The sequence below is a fragment of the Artemia sp. Qi Xiang Cuo genome, chromosome 12 (genome assembly GCF_049724085.1).
Source record: "Artemia sp. Qi Xiang Cuo chromosome 12, ASM4972408v1, whole genome shotgun sequence".
Classification (NCBI taxonomy): Eukaryota; Metazoa; Arthropoda; class Branchiopoda; order Anostraca; family Artemiidae; genus Artemia; species Artemia sp. Qi Xiang Cuo.
In genome coordinates this window covers 29,841,738-29,861,774 of record NC_142805.1, presented here as the reverse complement: position 1 = coordinate 29,861,774, position 20,037 = coordinate 29,841,738, and the positions used below count along the sequence as shown (strand labels likewise).

Genomic DNA, 20,037 nt, shown 5'->3' with positions numbered 1-20,037 from the left:
GCAGAACATTTAAAGAATGTGTTAAACCCTGATAGAGCTCTAGGAAGATTATTTTGCGAGGAGGAACTGGAGACAGCACAAAAAGGATTGAAAAATCATAAGGTCTCAGGTGTTAGTACCGCCACGAAATATTTTTTGAGTTATGATGGCTATGAAGCTAGTGAGAAATTACTGAAGAGTATGAACATGTCTTTTGGAAAAGAGGAAGTACCTAGTAACTTTAAGAAAACTTTAATTAAACCCTTTATAAGAAATGATAAGAGTGATTGCGGTAATTACAGAGGCATTAGCTTGATTTGTGTAGGAGACACTATTACAATGGCTCTCATTAGACTAAGAGATGGTGTAGATAAAGCTTTGTGAGAAGGATAGTGTTTTTACGATGGGGATAAGATACGTCGATCAAATTGTCACTCTTAGTCTTAGATTAATTAACTGAGAATATAAACGGCTAAATTTTTAATTAAGACAGTGAAAGTAGCACCTTATTTTCTACTTTTTTTTTATTTCTTCAATTCATTTCAAATTGAAGAAATTATATTTAAAATGAATTCTGTGTGCCCTTGATTTTGATGAAAGCAAAACTTACTTACTTCTGAGGGCAATGTCCAGTACTTTAGTAGCAACAACCATAAACTTCCAACATTTGCTGCATATATCTGCACCAGAGCAACAGGTTCGTACCTCGTCATAATCCGTCATATCTATGTCAAAAACTAGCTCCTTTTCCTGAGGCTGAAATTGACCAGCAGAAGCCATTCGATTGTCTTTAGGCCTAAAAAATAAGCAATCAAAAAAAAAAATAGATCATACCAGCACAAAAAGTGGTTGGAGGATTCCTCCTACTGTTGGTCTAAAAGGCCTAAAATCTGTATTTTTGATCGTGAAAAACCACGTTGGAAAAAATCCTCTGATTCTCAGGTCAGGCACCCCCCAACCCCCACTCAAATCCTGTGTGTACACAGAAAGCATTTCAGAAAGGGGCCAGATGAAAACAGAGACAACAAACAAGCATACCAATTATATGAGAAACAAAGGACATTATACTGAAAATATAAAACTAAGTTGAAATATGGAAGAGGGGGCAATTCCCAGGGTATCAACTTGTGCATATCTTAATGATCCAATATACATGGTGTTCTTACAATAAGACATAATATACTGTAGAGTCTAGTATACTTTATTAAGACCGTACTGTGACATACTGTACTAAGACTGAACTGTTTCTGGCCGTAGTCCGTTCGAAGTCTCCCATGTGCAGTTAGACAAAGAGTTTTGACCAAATCGTTTCCGAGGACATGGTGGGTACATTTCCTATCGGTGGTGACGGGTACTATTATACTCTGTAAAAGCAAAGAAGCTAGTTGGAGTGGTATTATCAATGTTCCCAACATTGCAGAATACCCTTGTAAGGTCAGCTCTATCATATTCGAAATGAATACTACGTAACTGTAGTCTCTGCATTCACTGGTGGTATGGTAGATATGTCTGGTAAGGTATAAGTTTGGTGGCCTTCTGTTTCACTTACTTGACTCTTACTCTATCTCTCTTATTAAGATCACCATGCTGATGAGGAATGTTCAAGTATTGGACGTACAGCAGAAATACAAAGTAACATAAATGAACGAAGGCTAAACTTAGAGAACGTGCGCTTTAGACATAATAATTGGTAATTCACCAAAGAGTGACATCTGAAACATGTTTATCAAACTTAAGTCGAAGTAAATCCCGAGGTCTCGAACATTACATCCATACCCAACATTGATTTAGCATCAACAAAGTATTGGTAATATTGAGGGAGTGTGCGCAAATAGTGCACAGTACTAGACTTAGTTTCGTTAATGAACATGGAATTTGCAGTACACCACCTGCACAGGGCGTTCAAATCGTACCGAAGTAACGAGATCTCGTGTGCATTTATAACCAACCTACATACCTTTACGTCATCCGTAAACATTTTTACAGTCAAGTCTTTGACAACGTGTAGCAAATCATAGATAAAAAGGCAGAAGAGTACTAGCGCAAGACAAACACCTTGCGGAACTCCATTTCCCACAGGCATAGGCAACGAACCATTCCTGCACAGTTGCCTAACGATTGCTTTTTTCCACTTTGAAGGATACGCGCTAGCTGAAAGACAGATATGGAACGGACACAAGAGAGGTTAAGCAAGCACTGATGCGCAAGCACTGAAGTTCGCGGAATACTGTATTTAAAAATCCATTAATGTCTAGTGCCTTTCCAGTATCAAGATTTCGAAGCGTATGATAGACTTGCTGGACCATAAAATCTGAACCATTAAATTCTTTTGTTAAATCCAAAGGACTGAATTGGGAATGTGTTTCTGCTGGTGCTTCTGCTTTGTAGAAAAGTTGTGATTTTTCCAGATTTTGTACCGTAAGTAATATGTGATATATTTAAAATATAAAATTGTTTTCAAATACTTCCGAATAAAATAAAATTGTTTCCTTCTAAAAATACTTCCGATATAAATTAAACTCCCCCTAATTGAGTTTAAATCCCGTTTCAAACTTGAGTCTAAACTCTTAATCAACAAAAGAAAAACCGCATTTCATTCTCAGCCAAAACACCCCTTTAAAGTACAAAAAAAACGGATGATTATATTTGCAAAAGAACTTCATACTTGATGAATTCAAGAGCACTTTCTAATACTTCGCAGCATCCCAGACTTTTTGTTTTACAGACCGACAGATGTGAAATGTGGAAAAACCTAACGGTTGAATTACGGTATTAATCAAGGAAGATAGTTTTGAATTTCGCGAAAATTCTTGGCAAAAAAATCACGAGACAATGTCTTACACAAAGTTTCACAGGAAGTTTCAAGTTATAATAGGAATGTGAACGTATAATGATCAAAATATTGAAAATAAATTATTGGACGCTCAGTTAACATAATAACTTTAGTTTTTCAACATAATAACAAAGTAGCGGGCCCTCCACAGGAGTTGGGCCAATCGTGAAATAGCTCTTAGGGCACAGAATCAGGACTGATAATATATAGTGATGAAAAGTGTTTTCCGCGTCAATTATGTTAGTACCATTCTGCCATCCATTATGAAATTATCATTCTGACTGTTAGCACGATTGAAGTGAAGCCTTGCTCATATACATACATTGTTGTATACCTGAAATTAAAGTCTCAATAAACCCATCACTTTTCTATTTGTGTTTGTTCTTATTATATTCCTGTATTTCACCGCATAGTAGATAACTAGTACAATTGTCTCCATAGGCAGCGCTCCCAAGGAATCTAATTACCCTACGATATATGTTTACGCCCCTGGATTGATGGCTCTCCAGCCCAATTAATCACCCCACAAGACAATTCTAACTTATTATTTAATCTATTCTTTTTTCTCCCATGGGGAGTGGCATAGTCATTTTTTTCTACCCCGTCATTATATTCATCCCTTTCCCCCATCATAAGCGGCACAGGGCGGACAGCCAATAAAATTCCCCCGGTACAAGTGGCACAATCTTTAGCGGCACAAGTTTATATCAACTCAGCGGCTCAAGGTAAAACCTAAGCGGCAAAAGCGGCTTAAGCCATAACGGCACAGGTGGCGAGACACTTAATGGTACAAGTGGCACGGTCGTAAAAACTTGGAGGCAAACATGCGAACTAGTTATGCTACAAACTTCTTAATTTAAATTTAAAACATTGGATAGGTACAGACTTACAAGAAAAAGTGTCTAGGACTATAACCGCTAAGTTATAATAGGAAAACCCTTTTGGAATATCTCATAGGAGATAGCAGTCAACCCCAAATAGGTTAAGTGAATTTTGTGAAGTTGGTTTAAATATTTCAAACGCAAAAATGTCAGAAGAATTGAGCGAACTATTAATTGCGCAAAAGTTGGTCGCAAAAAATGTAGAAATAACAAAATCTATTCCGCAATATGATGGACAATCAGATGTCGACGAATTTAATATCCAATTGGCCCAATTCATAGAATTAACAAAAACAGAGCTAAAAACGTTAGTAAGTATGCTCCTCCTAAGATTAAGAGGGCAGGCTTTAACCTTCCTAAAGCAAATTGAAAATACTGTCGAAGATGATGACAATTTGCCAATAAATACAATAGACAAATTGTTAACGGCATTCAAAGATAGATTTATCGAAACTAGTTCAACAAATAAATTAAAACACGGAACGGCAAGCTTTGACCATTCATAGAACGTGAGAGAATATTTACATAATATACAAATTTCAGTAGAAGCAGAACTTGGAAAAGGGTTCAGGAGAACTCTATGAAAAAATCATACTACACGCTTTTTTGTAAGAGCGTCCCCCAAAATTATATAGGATGGTAATATCCAAAAAAATTCGAAGTTAGATCTTGCAGTTCAGGAGGTGGGACGAATGATCGAAATTGACACGATTGTGGCAAACCACAGTAAAACAAAGATAAATAGCCTAGGCGAATCGACCGCAAGGCCAGCCTCCATTGAAGGTCAGGCTTCTCCAAATTTCTTTTCAAGGGATAATTCCCCAGTGCCACAAAGAAATAGACCTCAAGAACCAACTAGGCAGAAAACAGTAAGTTTTCAGCCCATTAAACGAATAAATTATGGGAATAGTCCTGCAATAGTAAGATGCTATAATTTTAATTGAACTGGGCATATCGCGAGAGTGCTGTTCTAGGATCAGAGACATAACGGTACCAGGGAATGCCGTCTGTAATACACAAAATTATGACAACCATTTGTTCCGGAGAACAAACTTTAGCGCTAGTGGTGCACAAGGCTATAGCTAGGGAAGAGTGCGACAAACAGTACTTCGCAATGCGTATCAACCGAATTTGCCTAGCCTTCCCCCCAATAGGCAAAACAATTATCGATTCGAAAACCCAAATACTCGTCAAAACCAATATAGGGCAAGAATAGTATAAACGGAAATTTGCCGACGGGAAATGCAAATTTTTCAAGCCGACGGCATTTGCAGTCAGCGCCAGCACCCGCCACTGTCGCAAGAAATCCAAACTACCGTAATAATACATGTCAAAATCTGAAAAAAAATGTAAATCAATTAGCTAGAGATTCCATTGAAATATCTGAATCTCTATTGCAGACACCGACGTATGAAATAAATCCGCAGGCAAACGTGTCAGGCCCCTCAGAAGAAAAAATTGGACCCAGAATATTTTATAGGTCCAAACCAATAGTAGTACCGTCCTTTAGTCTTAGTAATAATAAGTTACCTATATTTAATGATTTTTGTGTGGCAAATGTTCACTTTAAGACACTAATTGATTCTGGTGCCACGGTTAATATCATAAACTTATGCGTATTTAATAGGTTGCCTTCGCGCATTACGCAACAGAAGAATTTTAATAATCCCAATTTAACAAGTGTAACAGGGCATAGATTGGATGCAAAAGGTTCAATTCGCCTAGACGTAAAAAGGGATAATATGATTTTTCTGACAAACTTTATAATATGCAACAATTTTCCGTATGAAGCCATTATCGGCGCTAATTTTTTAAGGTCGAATAAGGTATTATTAGACGTAGTGAACGAAAGACTTGTCGACCCGGCGAATACCCCTTCCCCTACCTTAAGAAATTGTAACAGAGGTTACGAAGAGAATGTAACAGTAAATAAAATTTCTGGTGATAGAATGTTGCAATCTTTTGAACCTCATGTCTCGCTACAAAGAGGACCTGGCACATCCAGAAATTCGCTTTCTTATTCTGAGCGATATTAAAGAAGTGAAGTAAATTAAAATAATAAGTGGATTAAATCTGCAAAAATTAAAATAGGATATGCGACAGTATAGGGCGAACGAGATCAAGAAAATAGTGGAATTGTGGAAAAACATAGTAAAACCCAAGGTGACACCGCAAGATGCCGCAATGACGCAGCAAAGCGCCATTATGAATCTAATAGACAATAATAGTGAAGAGAAATATTACGGGTTCGCGATACGGAAAAAAAAAATCCCTCCGAAAACGATTCAAAGAATTCAGATCGCAGAGATAATTGAACCAGTGGATAACAAATCTAAAATATGGCTTGCGATCCTGTTAAATGGAATTCCTGAAAATCTGTTATGCGAAGAACAGATTTTATCGTACAACAAAGGAGAAGGTTTTATTTGGGTAACTAATAACCATGAGAATGATACAATTACGATAAAAAAAGGGAACATGTCTAGTTTAAATCCAAGTTATCTTGGAGAATGATTTAAATAGATAGAAAAATTCCAAAAGAAACCTAGTTAACGGCATTAAAACTTCAAATAACAAATACCCTCTAACTAAAAACCATTTTTTAAACAAATTTAATATGGATCATATTACCGACTTGGAAATCAAGAAAAATTTATGCGAATTTTTTTGGAATTTTAAAGATGTTTTTTCCACATCCGAAGATTACTTCGTACTGATCCCGTTTTTTGAACTTTCAATTCTAACGACCGGTAACCCCGTCGCGAAACAGCAATATCGTATACCGTATAAGCATAAAGAGTGGCTAAAAAATAAAATTCATGAACTAGAAAAAATTGAGATTATATGCCCCAGTATAAGTCCGTATTCAGCACCAGTGATCTTGGCCCCAAAAACGAATAGTGACCTGAAACTTGTAGTAGATTATAGAGCCCTTAACCAACAAGTAGTTAGTGATAAATTTCCTTCACCAAGAATAGATGAAATTCTTGACTCTATCTCAAGTAAAAACTAATTTATGACTTCTCTGGACCTGACCCAAGGCTACCACCAGGTGAAAATAGCCGAAAAAGATGTCTGCAAAACTACGTTTTCTACAATCGAGTGCGGTTCCTATGAATACCTACGAGTGCCTTTTTGACTCAAGACAAGTTCAAACGCGCTATGTAGACCCTTATTGTATCTATTAAGAAGATTAAATGATATCAATCATTTTGTTGACGATGTGATATGTGTAGGAGCAAAATGCTGAACAACACTTAGCAACATTAGCTAAGGTGTTTGAGAGATTCAGAGAAGGTAATTTAAAATGCCAGCCTGAAAAATCAGACTTATTTCAACCCACAATTAAATTTTTAGAAGTAGAGGTAACACAAGAAGAGATATCCCCAGACCCAGACACAGTAAAATGTGTCAAAAAACTTAAACCCCTCGAATTATGAAGGAATCAAGAGGAATTTTAGGCCTTATTAGTTACTCTAGAAAATTTGTGCGCAATTACGCCCAAATTGCGAAACCCCTCACGGAATTAACTAAAGGGAACTCCCAAAATGTTACCTGGCCCCAGAAGGCTCAAGCTTCCCTAGACCGTCTCAAAAAGGCACTCACTTCTGAGCCAATATTATCGCTGCCTGATTTTGAAAATGGACAATTCGTGGCCACAACCGATGCTAGTTCAAAAGGCATTGGTGCTATTCTTTCGCAAATAATCCCGGTAGAAAATCCTAATCCTCTAGAGGAAACGCCCAAACAAGAAGTAATAGAAAAAGTTATATGCTATTTGAGTAGAACTTTATCAAAAGGTGAAAATAACTATTCTGCCACAAACTTGGAATTATTATCTATAATCCACCACTTGGACAAATTTAGACACTATTTAATTGGTAGAAAATTAATACTACGTTCAGACCACAAATGCCTGCAATACTTGCGCACTTTTAAAAACCCCACGGGAATTCTTACCAGATGGATTACGAATACTCAATATCTAGATTATGAATTTGAATATTTAACAGCCAAACAAATTGAAAATTGTGACTTCGTGAGTACATTCCCAGAAACTATCTCCGACGGAATATTTTCTGAAACTGAGAAACTGAGGACGCCGTGAGAAGCCGAGGAGGACGAAATTAACGCTACGATACTAAGAGTAAACATGAATATAAGAAAAACAAAGTCAAAGACACAATAAAGGAAAATAAGGAGAACTATTGTCCCTTGTCTTTAGAAAATATAAAAAGAAATAAAAAAAAGGGTGAAATGTGTTTAGCACTTATTAATTATTTTGTGAATGATGATGCGTTACCAGATAAATTCAAACTCTTAGAAAAGAAATAGATAATTTTTACTATGATCTTGATGAAGAAATATTATGTAGAATTGTGAATGTTGAAGCAAATAGAAACCAAACTTCAATAATACCTGTATTACCCCAAAACTTAATAATACCTGCCTTTGAATATTTTCATTCAGATATAGGTAGACATTCAGGAATAACGAAAACTTTCCATAAATTAAAACAATATTTTTATGTGTCTTCGGCATTAACAAAACTTAAAGAATTTGTAAGTACATGTGAAACGTGTAACTTAAGAAAAAAACCCAAGCTTATCCTAAACCCCCAATGGGAAGAATCCCGGTAGCGAGGTCCCCCTTCGATTTTATCTCGTTTGATTTATATGGAACCAGTGGAGACTTACCTGTTTCCAACAGGGGCAATACTTGTATTCTTTCAGTTATAGATCACTTTTCTGTATTTACTTTTGCTAAAGCATTAAAGAATCAAGGTGCGTATGCAAGGAATAAAATGTTAGTGAAAATAACTTTTAAGTTTGGCATTCTAAAAAGGTTATAAGCGATAACGGAAGTACCTTTATTTCTGACGTAACAATAGACTTAATGAGTTTTCTTAACATAGAGAAATTGATGACGACCCCTTATCACCCACAAGCTAAAGGTAAAATAGAAAATAGGCAAAAAATACTTTCGAATGTATTAAGAATTTATACAAAAGACAACAGGAACGACTGGGATAAATTCTTACCTTATTTAACCAACATAATAAATACTGCGTATTCAGAAACAACTAAAGAAAGTCCTTTTTATTTGTTATTTGGTCGTGACTTCATAATACCGTATCACGATATAGTTGAGTCCCGACAATATTATAATAGCACGGAGGATTACAAACAAGAGCTCATAAATAGGATGAGGAAAACTTATAAAATAGTTAGGCAAGAGTTGGAAAAATGTAAAATAAGTCAAGAGCTAAGAAAACTACCCAAAATCAAAGAGAATATAGATTTTAAGATAGGAGATTGCGTCTACCTAAAAAATGAGGCAAAGACGGAAGACAGGAAACTTTCCAATAAATATTCTGGACCGTACAGAATAGTCAAAAAGTATAATAACGAACTTACTTTTAAAATGGCGAACCCCGATAACGGAAAAACCTATAAGGCACATGTTAGCCGAATAAAAAGAGCCAAATTCCCGGAAAGATGGGTATCGCGTCCCTCTTCTACTGAGTCGTCAGACATAGAAGACGAACCCTCTAAATCAAGATTAGCCGAGTTAAAACCATTTAATTTCAAGCAAGATTATTTTGAAAATGAGAGTGATGAGGAAAACTTTGAAGAATTTTTAGCTATGAAAAATCTAGTTATTCCCAAAAGAAAATCCCTAATACCAGTGGGAATAAAAACGCCAAAAAGCCCAAAAAGTTCATCATTGGAGAGCACAGGAGAGTTAGATTATACGGTATCTCCGAAAACCCAATTTTTTCCTGATAGAATTTCGACCCCTTGTCCCCCCAAAAGATTTCCAGACGATATGGTTTCCCCAGCATCCCCGATAGAGAGACCCCTGTCGCTACAGGAGGAATTGAACAGAGCTGTAGAAACTCCGGGTATTATTGTAAAGAAAATTCCTCCCAAAGATTCAATTAAAACAAATCTACGAGAAGCTATGGATTTAATAAACTTCGCCATAAAAACGAGGCAAAGTACATTGCCTTAGAATTAAACTCCCAAGGATGACCAGCAAGGACAATATCGTGATATAACTGTGTCCAAGGTCAAGCCTAAACAATGGACTTCATGGAGGGAAACACTAGTGCAAAAAATGCCCCATCCTCCTGAAGAAATGGCATTTAAACAATGGCGGAGCCCCGCAAAAAATTTTGATTCCTATCAGAGTTCTCAAGAGTCTTTCAAGTCTCCCGAATTAAAAACTCAAAGCGAGGATTTAGAAAATAAACCCTCTACTTCCAGAGGAATAGAAATCTACGAAGGAAGGGCAGGTGATACCTCAAAAACGCAAAGTGCCACATCTAAAAGTTCTAATGCGAAGTCATCGGAAACCAGTTCCGAAGAGTCTGACGGCGAATCAGACCATATGGTAGTTAAAGAAACAGGGAAATCGAATCAGACTTCAGCGCCCGCGCACGCGAAAGAAACAAAATTAAAAGTGAAATAATTTTTTAAAAAACAATACAAAAAATGTGACCTTATATCGCTAGCAAAACCTAAAAAGAAAAAAAACCACCAGAAACAGAAGAAAAAGTAACCACGCAATCAGGTAGAACAATCAAAAAACCAGACAGATGGAAATATTCATAGTCAAGATAAAATTAAAATTTTCAATGGTTAGGTATCATTAGGGAATGATAATTTAAAAACTCCCTGCTTATGAATAAAAATTACATAAATATAGAAATATCATTGCTACATGCCCGCGTATGCTATCTAATCGAGCTCTGTCCGCAACCCTCCACTAGCAAATGTTCCCTGACGTGGAGGGGGGCGGATTTCAAATCCTTTATGAAAAAATCCACTTATAATCCACAGTCATAAATTTAAAATTATGCGATTAAATTAACCAAGTCAAAATTTGTGAATATATAGTGATACAAGTGATGTCAAAACATTAGTGATCAATGAGAAAGGCCCAAAGTAGGAAGCTCGCGGTCGACCGATGATGACAAGTAGTGTTTTAGGTCCTATTTGGCACATTCTGCCTACTGGGTAGCTACCTTACGAGAATCAACTGTACATCTACAAGAGTGAATTAATCAATGGAACAACCCAAAATATACCCAGTTATTGAGATTATTGACATAATTATAATCCCCATAGGAACCTCGATAGTAACAAATTATCTTAGTTTCAACCATAATGTAGCATTCGTTAAAATTAAAATCACACATTTCTAGATATACGCTGACCTCTGACGATCTCTCGTGTGTATAGTCATTGCTGGCCCGGCGATCGGAAAGAGATAACCCACATGGAATGCTACTAACTCCACTAAGTAGAATATTAATTTATTAACAAAAAACAACATGAAAAAATTTCCCAGTTGTCCGCAGTTAAATAAACCAGATTTAACATCAGAAACATTACGTTATATGTCTCCACAGTGTTTTCTTGCCCATAAAAAATGTCACAGTATGAATAACGTAAATAAATCATTGAGCGAATATGTAGTGGTGAAGGTAGTAGAGGAACTAAATTTCGTCACGTTACATTTCCTCCTAAAATCACATAGAAGCCCCCTGGAAGATCGAGTAATCTTAAGAATAATAGCAAGTTTAGTATATTATAACTTCATTACATGGGTAATGCTAACAGCAGTAGAAAGAACTAGATGAGCGGCTACGATGACATTAAGAGCTCTCTTACAAAAAATTCCAATGTCACAATATCCCCTAATTGCCGAATTTAACGCAGAAAATCTATGGCAAACTCAAGATGAAAATGGTGTTACCACCATTTGGCCCCTTAGATTCCTTACACTATTAATAGACCGAGGGTATAACCTACTAAATGGAAAAAACTTTCTTATAAGTTTGTATAAAAATTGGTGGAACATTGATGGCATAAACCCTGAAATAAAGCCCAACACATTGGAAGTTACCGCGCGAGATTATAACGACATAAAGAAAATTGCACTAAACTTTTTCGAAGAAGATGAAAATTTTTAATCCAAAGTATTCCCTGGTTTTGACATTATTGTACGTGAACAAAAATGTTGTAATGCGTCACACATACAATTAATTTTTAGAGTAGTAAAAGTTATAAATAATCCGCTTTCCTTAGCTGAACGATGTCGTAAAGTAATTCGTGAAAATATGCAAAAGAAAGATATATCGAATACGTTGAAAAACCTAGACCTTCCGAACGATCTGTTGGTTTATTTTATGCACATAAACATAGATAAGAGCAAGGAAAATAACACTGTATTTAAAATGAAGCTCCTCAGCCCAAATGTGTCATCATGGGAAGTTCATCGCCGTAATACCATGCTAGCGCTGTTGGAAACACGCAACGTACTACCAAAAGATACGTCAATATTAAAATTGAATGCAGATGAATATGGGAAGAATCGTGTATACAGATAAAATTATCAAAATAATGTTTTAAATTATAAATTCACAAACGCTATAACCTCTGTTTTCGAAATTTTTTTTTCTTCGCAAATAATAATAATAATAGTGAATCAAGTGAATAAATATTAATGAAACAGCGTATGCTCTACGCAAAGGTAAACCATTCATTTACCTCAGTGCTTAGAGGAGTAATAATCTTACGAGATTGATAACTATCTAGCATCTAGATAAATACCTATTAGTTATCAATAATAGGAATACATGACTATGGAATAAATTAATCTCATATATATATTATTTTGTCTTAGTGCAGATTCTAATAATTCTAGTAGCAATAACGAAAATAATCTTATTAAAAGGCTTATAATGAAAATAGGTTACCAGCGTATTTACATGTTGCTTGCTTACTTATTTATATGTTGCTTACTCGAAAAATATAATATAAAATTAAGTCATATAGTAATTATTAACTATGCCTTTAAGGTATATCTCAACCAGTATTAAAGGCATATCACAACCAGAGTAAAAATAAGACTTCCGTAACCATTCTAATCCCAAGATATAATCCATAAGCAGAAGTTCTATTTTGCGTTCACAATTTAGTTTTGCTCGAGCAATGCCATAAAGCAATTCAAAAATTGGATAGATACAAGATAATATAATAAAATAACCTAAGTTAAAAGTTAAAATGCCTAAACTACTTTGAAAAAAAAACATAATAATAACAAAATAGTAAATAAACGAATTTTGCAAAAATAGGTAAAATTAATAAAGAATTAATTCTAGAAGCAAACAATAAGATGAGGCTTAAGAATATCATCATAATCTTCATTGTTCACGCAGCAGTCCAATATATTGTAAACCAGAGTGTAATATTTAAATATGTGAATTCGGGGCTAGCCGGTCACAATGCATGGAAAATCTTTATGAAGTTGGACCCCAAACCCTTCGAAACTTTATTTTATCGAGTAACAAGACTAGAGAAAATACGAATGAACTCAAGGAATCAATATTTTAGTTCCTAAGGTCAGGTAAGGAATTACAGACCAGTAAAATGATGCATAGTAAAGATAATAAAGAGTTTCCAATTCCGGTTATCCCAAAACTAAAATCAAAATTCGTAATAGATGACTTTGATAAGAAAATGGCAGAAATCGACATGGCACTAAGAACCAGCACCAAAGAAAATAGAAAGAAAAGGTCAGCGAATAATATTTAATACTTATCGAGAGACTTTACTACAATGCAATCTATGGAAAACCCTAAGTTATTGACTACGAGGAAAGGAGAACTTTATGATGGAAATTACGCAATGCTAAATGAACTACTAAGCCTATGGACTTTTCTCAAAGAATTATGGCAAAGTCATGCTGAGAAAAACGTCACGAAACAGATATCAACATCCAAACTAAGAAAGGGAAATCACAACAGACAAGATACTAACCTAAAGGAGTTAGACAAATCAAGGAACAAATTCTCAAATACCCGACAAGATAATGAATATATAAATCCTACAGAAAGAAAAGAAAAAGACATCATGACAACCACACCTACATATGTGACCCCAGCCAAAGAAATAGTCTTCGATATCGGAAACTACGGCAACACAGTGTCAGAATTGATCGCACTTAGTAAAGAGAGACATGGAAATTTAACTATGTTAACCTATCTAAAACCAACGACATTTACAAGATGGACATGGTCAACAGGGCCCATGTTTACGCACACCCATTCTATTGGCAAATTCCTTATAAACGCAAGGGCAAGAATCCCGGTTAGACATACCGAAATACAAACGATAAAAGTACAAGGGGTAAAGCCAGAAGAAAAGAAAATAATTATAAAAAAGAGGAAGAAGAGGAAAAGAAATGTTGGGCAATAGACGGTAAACGTACTTGTGCTAGATTAACCATTGCCAATTAACCGACAAAAGAAGGTATTGAACCATTACCTGATCTAAATGAGAAAAACACCCAGAAAGTATCAACTGATCGAGTCTTTTTAATATTATACAGACAAAGATTACAAGCCTTATTTGAACTATTTAATGCGGAAATAAAAAAATTAAAACAAAGCTAAACGAGAATTTTTGAAGTGTTCTTTCAGAGAATCAAATACTGTAGATCTACAAGCCTATTTCTCATCATCGGAGAACTCGCCTCCCGCCTTTTTGGTTTAACAACGGAGGAAGACTTAAACATCCTGAGGGAAATTGTAAAAAAATTGGATAATGCTATGAACGTAACGTTACACGTCCGGAAAATACAATCAAGCATAGCAAAGTACCAAAGAGATAAAGTCGAAATGATATCTAAGAAAATTTCGAAAACTGTAAATGTAATGAACTATTTAAGGAACGAAGTGGATCGCGTGGTGACAGACGTGAGCCTTACCATGGTATCACTCGATATAATTACCATGTCATTATTAAATCTAATGACAGATGTTAGTAAGTTCGAATTCACCTTGTTTGCCCTCACGGGAGGAACCTTGTCATACGACCTGGTAGACCCTTCGAACCTAAAAAGTATTCTAGATGAAATAAAAACACACCTAACGTTTGGTTTACATTTACCCATAGAGCCAGAAGTATCAAATGTATTCCTTTATTATAAAAAATTAAAAGTCCACATAGCGGAAATAAATGAACAATTATTCGCAGTAGTAACGATTCCATTGATAAACCAACAATCCATATACGACTTGTACAAGATTTCGACCTTCCCTGCGAATATAAAAAAGATGAATTCATTTATGACTATCACACCTGAAGCAGAGTATTTACTTTTTGATCAGGATAGAAGAAAATATGCCCTAGCCGATTCACAAGACTTAAAAGAGTGCGTATCATTCAAAAACCTAGCATGCCAGGTTACTTTACCTATTTATAACGTCAAATCTGGATATTGTCTGTTAGATATATTTTTAAAAGACACACAACAAGAAGAAATACCTTATTCGTGCGAAGCTTTGATAGGAAGTACTAAACGAAAAATATTCATACACCTTAGAAAGTATCTTTGGTTATTTTCTGTTCCAAAAAAAAATGTTGGAACTTTGTCTTGTTATAATAATACAGAAAGAATCGATCCAAGTTACAGGACCGAGTTACTATTACAAGATGTGGGTACGATAACCATAGAACAAGGATGTTGACTTGTAACTAAATAATCAACAATTCAAGCGTCGTTAATACCACGAGCACAAATACAATAAGTCCTAAGATAATCAATTTTAAGGCAATCAACCTGTCGTACACTATTCCCAATATAGAAAGTGAGGAAAGGAAAATCTCAATATGGTCCAAAATCGAAAAGAATAAAGGAACATTACCGCTTACAAAAATAAGAGAAGCATTAAACTCCCAGATTCCCCTATTTACAAATGAAGACCAAAGATTAACGTACGTGGATAATAGATACGGATTATTCTCAACCAATTTCTGGTGGAACATACTACTGACTGTATGTTTCGTATTCGTGATTTCCTTGACTATGAGAACTTTACTGACTTTTAACTATGGAAGAATTTTGAGAATAAGAAGGCAAAAACCAAAGGAAAAACACAGGGAAACGGCTGAAATGCAGAAGTTAAACCCGGAACCCCATGACAACATCTAAGCCAAGAAAAAGGGAAGTCATTAGAAAACGAGTGGGTATAGAGGTCTCCACTCGTCCTTGCTATGTCTAGTTCCCTCATTGTAAGTGTCGTTTACGTAAAACCGTGCGGTTATGACGCTGCAACATGCGTTTCTTAAACAGCACGGACGTGCGTGAACAATGAAGGCATGAAATATATTGTAAACTGAGACCTCAAACTTAAAGATGTAGCGTAACTTATGTTTAAATGGTTATTTTAAATCTAAGGTAAAATTAAATAAGTGTTGAAACACATGAAAATAAGGTGTGTGTAATAGCGTATACTAAGGAGCATAATAAGAGACATTACTTATAGTTACACGAATTAATCTCTTATATCGTCGTTATTATATAACAATTTAGAAGAAATTCATATGGTTTAGATTTACCAATGGAAATTCTATATATTTGAAACCGACATGATACTAATGTCGTTTTGTTAAAATCAATATATGTGTAATAATATTAGTGTATTTGTTTAATATTATCTTGTAGCGTAAAATTCACCATAAACGTACGCAATCGTATTACTTATTATGCATTATGACTACTCGTTTTAAAGAACGTGTGATTCTGCCTCGTTATTTTTATTACAGGAATTGGAATGACTTATCGGAAATCATTCATTACAATACGTGGTCCAGCGCAGATACAACCTAGTAGCATCGATTTTCATCATCCCTCAACCAACGAAGAGTACTCACCATAAGTTACAGGCAACGAAGCTAGGACGAAAATTACGGTTACCTTTAGATCGTTGTTTCCTCAATCACAAACCATATTATGTATCAGGTAACAGTATCTAATAAATCTCAGTATCCAGTGCATTATCGAACTATATAAACAAAGCAATCCTGAGAACTCCCATCGACCAGTATAAGATGTAAGCGCATAAACATCACCCTTGATAAACCCTGTGGACTGATATTCCATATAACTGCATAGTTATGATATTCGATGAACCCAATTTATTTACATGTCGCAGATTCACGCGTTGAATCCCTTTCGACCATTTCTCGGAATCGATCCTATCACCTCTATCAAATGCGTAAAGTTCCTATCTCTGTTATCCCGTAAATTTTACGAGATAATTTCTAAAAAAAATGGACTTGAAAACCAACCATTGAATCATAGAAACCAAAAGTAATCCCAGTGAATAACCCCTGAGCGACAATATACTCCTCCCAAAAGTTAGACAATATGTTGAAGGACTCACTAAAGTTTGATGTCGACCCATCCCAAATCCAAACATCAATTCCCCTGTGATTAACCAAGGAGTCACCGCAAAAGCTAATAGATACAAGCCCTGCACGAACAATTTTATAAGAGAACTTAATCTCTAAGTGCCCAACGAACGAATTTATACGAGAAATACATTCTCTATGTGCTTTAAAATATCCCAAGAATGATATGCTGAGAAGAAAATCAACCCATCTATTATCAACACGATCCCAGTGCTCAACCCATTAACGATAAAGCACCTTATGAACTATCTAAAAACAGCAGGTGAGAATGAACTCTGATGGCAAAATTCCACACACATGTAGCTGGACGTATCATTCCCCGTTTGATAATTAGAGAAAGCACTCCGTCCAAGATGAACAAAACCATGCTCGAACTATTCTTTGAAGGAACTATATTGTAAGTGTTTAAAATTTTTTTGCACAAGACGAAAATAGTGAAGGACCATAATTTACAACAGAAGGAGTGAGTACGCTAAGAGACACGTAAGGTGGTGAAGTAGGTAAGAATTTACATCACATTTTATTAATTTTGAAAATTTAACAATTTCAATAACCTATCATTAATATTATATAACAAACCGTCCCAGTGAAAGTGTTTTAATATTTACCAGTGAACGCGGTGAATATAATATTGTGTGTTTTAAATCGTTCCTATATGTATTGCTAAGTGTTCAGATTAAGTTATGTGTAATGTTGTCGTATTATTCATTTAATTTAGCGTAGATAGGAAACATAATTATCCCATAGTTAGCGTAAGATAAAAAACTTATAAAAGGTGAATTTTCAAAAAATATCTTATTATAATAGTAGAATGACCCCAACCACATAAAACATTTCACATGATAATGTTTGGTAAGGTTGGAAATGTAGGAGTCATTAATGTAGAAAAAAAAAAAAAATCTTTGTGTAGTGGCTATCTTAGTCCGGTGGAGGAACCTTAGAAAAGGATATATAATAAAATAAGAAAGGTAATACAGGAAAAAATTTTTAAGCACTCCATATTAAGCTTAAATAAGGCTTATAATAATACAACATCAATTAAAGTTATGTAGAACAAGTAGTAAATGAATTTCGAAATACTTTCAAACCTAAGGGCAAGCAAGTCTTAATGACGGGACGTCATTAAATAATGGGAAGGGTAATATGTACCGTAAATAATATGTAATATATTTAAAATATAAAATTGTTTTCAAATACTTCCGAATAAAATAAAATTGTTTCCTTCTAAAAATACTTCCGATATAAATTAAACTCCCCCTAATTGAGTTTAAATCCCGTTTCAAACTTGAGTCTAAATTCTTAATCAACAAAAGAAAAACCGCATTTCATTCTCAGCCAAAACACCCCTTTAAAGTAACAAAAAACGGATGATTATATTCGTAAAAGAAATTGATACTTGATGAATTCAAGAGCACTTTCTAATACTTTGCAGCATTCCAGACTTTTTGTTTTACAGACCGACAGATGTGAAATGTGGAAAAAGCTACCGGTCGAATGACGGTATTAATCAAAGAAGATAGTTTTGAATTTCGCGAAAATACTTGACAAAAAATCACGAGACAATGTCTTATACAAAGTTTCATAGGAAGTTTCAAGTTATCATAGGAATGTGAAGGTTTAATGACCAAAATATTGAAAATAAATTATTGGACGCTCAGTTAACATAATAACTTTAGTTTGTCAACATAATAACAAAGTAGCGGGTCCTCCACAGGAGTTGGGCCAATCGTGAAATAGCTCTTAGGGCACAGAATCAGGACTGATAATATATAGTGATAAAAAGTGTTTTTCGCGTCAATTATGTTAGTACCATTCTCCCATCCATTATGAAATTATCATTCTGACTGTTAGCACGATTGAAATGAAGCTTTGCTCATATACGTTCATTGTTGTATACCTGAAATGTAAGTCTCAATAAACCCATTACGTTTCTATTTGTGTTTTTTTTCTTATATGCCTGTATCTCACCGCAAAGTAGATAACTAGTTCAATTGTCTCCATAGGCAGCGAACCCAAGGAATCTGATTACCCTACGAAATATGATTACGCTCCTGGATTGATGGCTCCCCAGCCTAATTAATCACCCCACAAGGCAATTCTAACTGATTATTTAATCTATTTTATTTTCTCCCATAGGGAGTGGCGCGGTCATTTTTTCTACCCCTTCATTATACTCATCCTTTTCCCCCAATCATAAGCGGCACAGGGCAGACTACCACACATAAAATTCCCCCGGTACAAGTGGCGCAATCTTTAGCGGCACAAGTTTATATCAACTCAGCGGCTCAAGGTAAAACCTAAGCGTCACAAGCGGCGTAAGCCATAACGGCACAAGTGGCGAGATACTTAATGGTACAATTTTCATCAACATGAGAAAGAATTTCAGGATGTATAAACGAAGTGGATGATGGGGATTGTTAATCTTGATTTCTTCTTACAGACTTTCAAAATCTTTTTGGGCAACTTTGGACAGATGCAATAGCGTTTGACTCAACATCTTGGTGATTTAGATGAAGAAATTGGTTACTTTATATCTCACTCTTTTATAATTTGTCCATGAATCAATGGTTTTGAATTGTAAGCACTAACGCTATCTATCACCCTTTTCTTTGAGAGTTTGTACAACATACCGGGAAAGGACCTGTCTATTGTTGTAAAACTACCTGCTGGTAAATATGGCTCATATTAATCTTTACCTTCTTTAAGGGCCTGCCTAATAAATTCAAAGGACACATCAGCACTAGCATTACATTGCAGTAGCTCCACTTGAATAGAAAGAGATGACATAGAATAAGAAAATGCAACATAATTTGTTATGCCATAATCAGATTTTGGAGAGTCTTTCGGAATATCAGCAAAACCCAAAACAAACTTAAGTGACATCAGCAAAACTGCAGAATGGCTTTTTCCTGATGGTGGTAAAATTCAACATAACTAATAGCATCATGCGATTTTATTATTACAAGGTCCAAGATTCACAGGGTTTAATTAGCCCGCAAACGACTTGGATTCTGAATGTGCTGATGCAAATAATAATCTTGCAAAGTTTGTAGGAATTAATTTTCAAACTACTCAT

The 20,037-nt window shown here is 35.2% G+C and overlaps 1 protein-coding gene across 1 annotated transcript in view; it reads right to left on the bottom strand.

Annotated features, from left to right (window-relative positions):
* The window catches only part of Prim1 (DNA primase small subunit), a 69,341-nt gene that overhangs the window by 20,208 nt on the left and 29,096 nt on the right, over positions 1–20,037 (bottom strand). The window contains exon 3 of the mRNA XM_089097895.1: positions 594–775. Coding sequence (XP_088954021.1) covers positions 594–775 — 182 coding nt within the window. The remainder of the gene's footprint in view (positions 1–593; positions 776–20,037) is intronic.